This window comes from Sycon ciliatum, chromosome 10 (genome assembly GCF_964019385.1).
Source record: "Sycon ciliatum chromosome 10, ocSycCili1.1, whole genome shotgun sequence".
Classification (NCBI taxonomy): Eukaryota; Metazoa; Porifera; class Calcarea; order Leucosolenida; family Sycettidae; genus Sycon; species Sycon ciliatum.
This window is the reverse complement of record NC_088652.1, coordinates 17,001,028-17,009,935: the sequence shown is the minus strand read 5'-3', so window position 1 is coordinate 17,009,935 and position 8,908 is coordinate 17,001,028. Positions and strand designations below refer to the sequence as shown.

The 8,908-nt window shown below is 46.8% G+C and overlaps 1 protein-coding gene across 1 annotated transcript in view; it reads right to left on the bottom strand.

Moving 5' to 3' along the window:
* The window catches only part of LOC135825597 (neurogenic locus notch homolog protein 1-like), a 12,145-nt gene extending 10,296 nt beyond the window's left edge, over positions 1-1,849 (bottom strand). The window contains exon 1 of the mRNA XM_065338203.1: positions 1,231-1,849. Coding sequence (XP_065194275.1) covers positions 1,231-1,369 — 139 coding nt within the window. The 5' untranslated portion in view covers positions 1,370-1,849. The remainder of the gene's footprint in view (positions 1-1,230) is intronic.
* Positions 1,850-8,908: the final 7,059 nt, after the last annotated feature.

Sequence of the window (8,908 nt, the reverse complement as noted above, 5' to 3'; positions counted from 1 at the left end):
AGTACAGTACCAAAACTCTGCTGATTGCCACGTACATGTTCAACAGAAAATAAAAATTTATTTAAAATTCCAAAAAAATCAAATTAAAAAATGGACTCGAAGAAAAAACCTCTACAGCACGCAAAAATTCAGCGGATTTCATGGGTCGATGTGACCAACTGCTTCATTCAGCACAAGCCACTTTCAGCACAAGCTGAAAACGGATTGTTTGGTGTGACCCCGGCCTAAGTCAACACATTTTCGGCTCATATTTATTTTCGGCTATTTTCGGCCTGATCATATTTGGCCGAAAATTTGCTGCGGCCGAAATTTTGTTTTGCAAGGTTCAGTGTGACAGTGCATACAGGCAGCAGCAGTACAGGCCGAAAATTCGTTGCAGCCGAAATGTGTTTTAGCTCAGGGAGGCCGGAATTTGCATGGGCCGAAAATGTGTGCACTTACAGTACAAGAGGACGGCACGGAGCTAGTCGCCTTATTAGGATGCAGTACTGTTGGGTGGCAAAGAACTGGGGGTCAGCCTCCTAGTCTGGACCGCTCCTATTTTTATGTATAGCAGTCTACGCTGTGCTTGGTGAAATTCTAGCCCGGCAGTTCTTCCGCGCACCCCACAATGCTGTAGCCTAGACAGTAGGTCCTGTATCTTTGTGGTAGATTTCATAACATTAGATAACATCAACAAAATCATGTATCTTTGCCGGGTGACTGTGTGTTCTATTACGACGTGTCACTGTGTTTTGCTGTCACTTACTATCATTGTATGCCATGATTGTATATCCAGTCAACACTCTGACTGCAACCAACAATGTATCTAGATCTGGCACACCGTGAAAACTAAATTCCAGCCCCCCCCCCCCCCCCCCCCTGAAACACAGCACACAGTCAAAATAATTTGAGGGAGTTGAGACGGGAAAGTCTGAAGAAAAACGGCTACCACCACCAGGACTGGAACCAGGGGCCATCCCTTATGACCAGAGCGTCGCTACCATCCAGTGTTGTCCACTATCGCTTTGCACCGGTCTTTGCATTGTAGTGTTATGCTCTACGCAACTGGGTTGATTTTATCCCGATCCCGGATCCTCGATCTGCTCTACCTCTGGTCGCGGTGGGGGTTCCATGAGCATGACGAGCTGAGCCACGTGCGTTCAGTGATGTACCGTGCTCGAGAATGTGCGGGATTTACGTACTCATCCCAGCGTCCAAAATTAATAGTAACTGTTATTTTTTGCTCACCTTGTTCATTCTCCTCTGCCGTTTGGCACGTCACACTCGAGCAGCTCACGGCAACGAGGATCCACAGCGATAGAGTCGTCCGCCAGCGGAGAAGACATCCGAAATGGCAGAATTCCCTCTCCGCTATTCTGGTCCCCATTTCATATGCTAAGCAGTACTTCAGCGATAACGGAGCGTGATTATTTTATTCCTATCCGACACGAACACAAACACGCACTGAGTGCTCGGACGTCGCTACTGCTCAATAAATACTACTCGGCATATTGAGCATTGGCTCTCGATCAAGCCGCACTTCAGGCAGTGCATGTCCTGGCACACCGCTGGTCACAGACCATCAAGAACGGCGAGAATATCTATCAATCCACGATGTAAGGCCATTGACAAATGGACGAGTTGCCGATACAATACAAAAGAAGTCTCGCAAGCACCAGCGCCCATGTCGCAGAGTCACGAGTACTCGCTCCACTCGAGAAGACTGAGAGTATGTTGACTCGGATTTCACTCATTCAGGCAGGATTCATGCCGAAACAAGCCTGACCTGACAGCGCAACCAGCATCCCTCGGCCTTTGTGTCTTCATGTATTAGCTAGGTTTGACATCACGATATCGCGATGCTGCGCTGCTCCACTCACACTGACGTCGCCAGAACAGCAACAGAGAGAATGCACACAGACTGAGATGAAGACGTACATCTACGGAGCCGGAGAGTGTCGATGTCCGGCACGTCACCAACAGTAGGCTCACACCATCTCACCATGCGCTGTAAGTGTAAATCCTTTTGTGACAGTTTGTCTTCACTTGTGGCAGTTGTGGATGGAACGACGTGCCGACCCTAGTGCAGTGGTGGGTCGTTGCCGGTCATACACAGCTTCTGGTGTCGGTATCAAGAGTACTTTGCTAAACTCGACACTCAAGTGTGCCAAAAGCGACACATCGTCTAGCGCTAGAGGCTCTGGCTCATGATTTGTTTCGAAAACTACCTTACTCATTCCTCTCTATGACGGGTCACAAGTATTTTTTCAGTGTTTCGCGCTTCAGGAGTAAACGAAACAAAACATCACGCGATCCGTCCGTTACACGTTCCGGTCACTTACTACTGAGTATTCACCACAACATTCAACAAGCAGTGAGTACACGGTCTGCAAGTCGACATAGGAACATCTTGTCCACTTACTGTTGACAGGGATGTCACGGTACTAAAATTAGCCTCTCCCCACTCCCAGTGTCTCACAAGAACAAAAGATCAATCGGATTCGAGAGCAAGTCGAGTAGGACAATCCTGCAGAACGCGTTGATCAACAATGCTCTCGATCTCACGCACAATCGACAGCTGGGCCGTGTACGACCTGTGTTACTCTTTGACTTTGGTGAATGTAAACACGTGAACAGTGATAATTGCGCCAGTGTCCCGCCTGTCAAAGCCAAAGACGGTACCCGTAAATAGCTCGCGGCCCGCCAGGCCAGGAACCGTATTGGTCCCAGGTTCCGGCTCCGGGTAGCCCTGGCCTTGGCGGACAATGCCGGCAGAAGCGTTGGCAGATTTTGGTACTTTTGCTGGCATACTTCATGCATGTTTGGTATGCGGATAGAGATATGTGGAGCAGAACTCAAGAAAGTGTTCGTGGACATTATACAAAAGTCATGTACATGTACATGTACATGTATATCCTATGGGTGCGGAAAACGTGGCCTCTAACCGAGTCTGACACGAACCGTGAAATTATTTTAGCGTAACTTGTACTCCCTTGGTCCTTTTTCTTTTCTATAAATAATAGCTCTGCCATTATGCGAGTAGGGTCCAGAAGAAAGACAGTTTTGATATCGGCTCGAATGGAATATCTCTCGCTTCCATACGATAAGCCAAACTTGCCAATTGTATACTCAGGTTTCTATGGCGATCAGCGCAGTGATGACGTATGAAAGGCTTAGCTCCACCACAGAGAAGGTCGATCATTGCAGAATTTGGTCATTTTCAATTTGTTTATTGTATTCACGAAGTGAAAGAAGGGCTGTGTTCAATGCTGTTAGTGCAGTGAACTGTTTGTTAGTAGTCCTCTCGGTTGTGTACTGGGACGTGACACCAACCGCAGTGATGACGTATGAAAGGCTTAGCTCCACCACAGAGAAGGTCGATCATTGCAGAATTTGGTCATTTTCAATTTGTTTATTGTATTCACGAAGTGAAGAAGGGCTGTGTTCAATGCTGTTAGTGCAGTGAACTGTTTGTTAGTAGTCCTCTCGGTTGTGTACTGGGACGTGACACCAACAGGAGAAAACTGGAGTGTGGAGACATCAGCAGACAAGCGAAAATAGCGACGAACAAAATGCTGAAATCTTGGTTGGGACAAATCAAACGTTCAGCTTTTACCCCAACCAGGGACCACGCCGTTTGCTCTTTCCACTTCCTGACGATAGATGTGATGCTTCCTGGCCACTCTCCTATCTCTGTCTCGTAACATCTTCTGAAGCCAGGTGAGACAACGGGTGGTGGAGATTGACGAATGAAATAATGTCGTAGGTTTGAAAGTTTGCTGAAAATGTCTCAGGAGAGATGGCGAATACCAAGCATCTTCTCCTAAAGGAACCATTTCCCAGGCACAGTCAGCCTATGGAAATGCAGGAGAAGGCCGATAAACAGTTCACTGCACTAACAGCATTGAACACAGCACTTCTTTCACTTCGTGAATTAAGACAATTGAAAATGACCAATTTCTGGGTGATAGACTTTCTCTGTGGTGGAGGTAAGCCTTTCATACGTGTACGTCATCACTGCGCTGGTCGCAATGGCAACGTGAGTATACAATTGGCGATTTGGCAAGTTTGGCTTATCGTATGGAAGCGAGAGATACATGTATGCCATTTGAACCGATATCAAATTGTCTTTCTTCTCGACCCTACTCGAAAAATCGATGCACTTCCCCTTAGAACATTGGATTTTGAGCTGAGTCTGTCGAATACAATGTAACCCGCGATATTCATGTTAAAACAAAATGGCGTCACGATTTATTGAAAGTGGTATAGTTGGTGGTACGAGTGTTCAAACCCATTTGAACTTCCTACTGTTCGTCTTCTTTTTGACATGCTCTCTTTCCATCGTCCTTAGCTTTTGTTTGTTGAGAGCTGTTTTGGCTTTCTCCTATACCTCTGGGGGATGCCAAGTGATGGTTTTGAGAGGCTGGTGATGGCTGTGAGCGAGAGTTTGCCGATCGGCGTCGTCCTCGCTATAGCGATGAAAATACTAGTTACTGCGCACCTGGCAGATATCACAACACGTCGAAGCGTCCAGGAGCAAAGGAATCTTGGGTTTTCACTGGAATCTAGTTCCTCCAGCATCATGTAGCCCACCGTCGGTGAATGGCGGTCCAGAAAGGTCGAACCTGGTCTTCTGCAGCATCTCGCAGTCCTGCGAGGCACACTGAATACGCCTGTCATGTATTCTACAAATAAAAATCACGAAGTAGTGGACTTTACAGTGATGAGTCTATCCTGTATGCTGCAAAAGACGCAGGAAATGTGACTGGTGTCTGTACACTCAGTGACTGGACGCCAACACCCCAGTCTTCTCCTGCAGGATCTGTTTGACATTGACATTATGCAGTAGGTCGGCATTGACCTGGTTTGGCAGCTATCGTGATAGTATCTGCCTGGTTGGTGTTTGCTCGTCGTCCAGTCCGGAATTTTCTTGTAACTCACGGTGGAGTACGCGCTGGGTTTGTGATCATCCCTGTTCACTTCAATATTATCAAACACAACGTTCCCTTTGTCACTCATTTTATCCTGAGTACTGAATTTGCTGACAATATTGCACCACACTTGTCACAACCTACCGCCACTGCTGGCGGTGGCGACTGGTTCGTCAATGGCGGTGACCAGGCTGACTGACTAGCTTCGAGACAGCGGCCTCGTTGTCAACCCCGCGGCAGCCTAAAGGTTGATTTTATCGATCCAGCCTCAGCGCCAATGCCCATGTTGACGATGCCCTAGTGACTGTGTGTCATGGATTGCCTTGCCATCAGCGGTCATTGCCGTCCACCTTGGTGCAGCCCTCAACAACTGGCTCAGCCCATGGGAGTCTCAAGTGGACAAAGTTGTTGCCAAAGTAGCTCAGAAGATTGGTGCATCGTGGTTTAGGTGAGCACATAACTAGGATTTCCCAGCGCCTATTTGTCCAGGCTGCGATACTATGTTACATGCTGTACTGCACATTCTTTTCAGCACTGCAAGGCCGGCAGCTGGACCGACTGCAGGGGCCGCGCACATGCAGGCCGCCTGTTGCCAGTGCAGCATTCTGGAACGTTCCTTCCTTCTGAGATCCGTGGAATAATAACTTACTTTGCTTCAAAGCAAGTTGCTTACCTTCCTGTTGTGCTCCCAGTGTCCTTACAACAATAACCTACAGCAATGTTTTATTTTCCTTTCCATTCCCCAACCAATGAATACGATGTCGATTCTATTTCTGAATACTTTAGTGTGTGCCCGCGCACGCACGTGTGTGTGTATACCTCACTCGCCACTCGAAGTTCTGTTCCCCATCACTGGAATACTGCCTGTTCTTTCAGGACCTGCCATCATCTGCGGATGGGCATTCAATGATTGTATTGTGTGTGTGTTTCATTCAGAATCAGATCCGCTATCGTTGCTATAAGAGAAAATCTGTGGGTTCACATCCAGTGCATTTGTAGTTTTGCGTGCTTTTCTCGCCACGGGCGCATACATGGGACATTGTGTGTGTGTGCGTCTGTGTGTATGGGGATATTGTCCGTATCGGCTTTTGGTACTAATGTTCAGGTCTGTGCTTGCATGTGTGAACATGAAATTGTTCGGTTCTGTGCATGCTATTGCTATGCTGTATATTATTGTATGTATGTGTGCATTTCCACGAACAGTGTAGATGAGCGTGGAGAGTGCATTCATCCATCATCTACTACTTCCCCTTGGGCTTACGAGAGTTTTTTCTGCGTACCTCTCATTTTTGTTTGTTTCTGATAATGTATTGATGCCGGTACCTGTACCTCGATGTGTTCCTCTATCTGCAGTCACCTTTAACCTTCGGTCAAGTTAACGTTTATTGTGCTCTATTTATCGTGCGAATCAAAATAAACAATAATAACACAAGTCGTGCTAGAGTGACGACATGTGCGTGTAGTAGGGTTGATGCGATGGGACGTTATAGTTAGGTGGAACAGAACACACATTGGGCAGATTGATTGGGCATCATTGATGTGCTCAGTCTAAACAGTGAACATAATAATTATCTCCAGTGCCAGACTGTAGCGGCTAGCCTCCAATAGGTAGCTGGCACTAGTCGCTACTGCTTGTTTGACAGGTGCCACCAGAACCCCTGTTGTGTCATGCTATAGATGCACATGCCCTATTCTGGGGCATACTGAGGTACTTTGATTTTGTTGACTGCATGTAGACAGCATCCAATAGTAGTACTCGTAGACCTTGGCTCTTTGTAGGTCAACCACCATCGCATGGATCGATCGGTGACTATGCACTTGGAGGTTGGAATAGCCCACGCTGAACAGATCTTGCCATGGCCCAGGGAGTGAACTCGCTTACTCGACTATCCCGGTTTTAGTTAACCAGCATGAGTGGTGCAATTTGTCCATACCATGTTGCGAGCTCACAGTTGTTTGGGCAGGTTTTGAGCTGCACCACGAAACAAAGCGAAATGACAGCGTGACTGTAGAGCAAGGAAGCGGCGAGACGGCACTTCCAGGACTAGACAGGCAGTAGAGATGTGTTCACAGCACGAGCAACCTCTCAAACCCTGCCGGTACTCCACACTTACAAGAAAATGTCGGACTGGACGACGCGCCAATGCAAACCTGCTATATCCAACCAGGCAGATAGCTGCCAAACCAGGCCAATGTCGACCCACTGCATACCGGTATGTCAATGTCAAACAGATCCTGCAGGAGAAGACTGGGATGATATTGGCGTCCAGTGTACGGACACCAGTCACATTTCCTGCGCCTTTTGCAGCATACAGGATAGACTCATCACTGTAAAGTCCACTACTTCGTGATTTTTATTCGTGTAGAATACATGCAGGCGTATTCAGTGTGCCTCGCAGGACTGCGAGATGCTGCAGAAGACCAGGTTCGACCTTTCTGGACAGCCATTCACCGACAGTGGGCTACATGATGCTGGAGGAACTAGATTCCTTTGCTCCTGGACGCTTCGACGTGTTGTGATATCTGCCAGGTGCGCAGTAACTAGTATTTTCATCGCTATAGCGAGGACGACGCCGATCGGCAAACTCTCGCTCACAGCCATCACCAGCCTCTCAAAACCATCACTTGGCATCCCCCAGAGGTATAGGAGAAAGCCAAAACAGCTCTCAACAAACAAAAGCTAAGGACGATGGAAAGAGAGCATGTCAAAAAGAAGACGAACAGTAGGAAGTTCAAATGGGTTTGAACACTCGTACCACCAACTATACCACTTTCAATAAATCGTGACGCCATTTTGTTTTAACACGCATACGGTCCACTGTTCCTGGTCTTGGTCGAATCGTTTTTATCCCAATCCAAATTGGCAACAGCAGCCATCAAAAAGAAGGCATACATGTACATGTACATGTAGTACCGCAACAGTAAATGAAGGTACATGTACATGTACATGTACATGAATGTATGCAAGAAACACCCAAATTCCTTCAAGGAAGAAGAATTTCAAGAAAATACAGAGAAAAGGAGTGAATGGAGTATACATGTACATGTACATGGACATTATTCATTATGTAAGGCCTTGCTTCATCAAAGTAATCAAACCAGGGTCCACGGTTCGGACCCTCATTTTTCCAGACCCCACATGGTTTTAATTGGTCGCAAGACAGGGGCTAGCTGCTCTGCTAACCAATGCTGCAGTAGTCAGTAGTTGTACTGAGGAGCACTGTTTTCTGCTTTCGACACAGTCGCAGACTGCGTCCTCCGCCTTGTAAACAGGCTCATGACCTGAGAATCAACTTTATTTCTTACCATGGCCTTATGGCCCTAACTTAGTATAGCCCTGGGGCATGTAAATTTGTAATGCTACACCGACCGGACCACATCATCATGGCAAGCTTGTAGATCAGCTCAGAGAAAGCAAAAAATCCAAAAGTCTGCACGCCTGACTCTGATCTGTCTGATAGAGACCGGCGGATTCTGCTTGAAAAGGTGGCAGATTTTGCTCGAAAAGCAGTGAAATTGGCAGAACCATACAAACCTTATGGCGGGCAATTCCTCCAATTCTGCTCCATTTCTTTATCCACATACCACACATGCATGAAACTTACTTACCAGAAAAAAGTGCCAATTTTCTGGCGGCAGAATAGGCCTTGACGGATTATGCTAATATTTTCGTGAAATTATGCTTTTCGCATTGCTGAAAAAATTGCAGAATAATGCTATTTTTATGCTAAAAGTTATCATATTATGCCTCATTATGCTCACATATGCTGCTAATGTATTATGTATATGATGGTTCTGTGCAAAATAGCATGGGAATTTTTTTGTAAAGGGCGTTGTACTGCAGTAGCAGAAGTTCAACGGGGTCAACGCACCGTCCGACCTAGATGTACATGTAGCTACGACCATCACTGATTGTAGTGGACTGGACATGTTATCAAGGGAGTCGTAAACCTACGACTTCCTGGTGCATCTACTGTCTTGTAGAACATGTACAA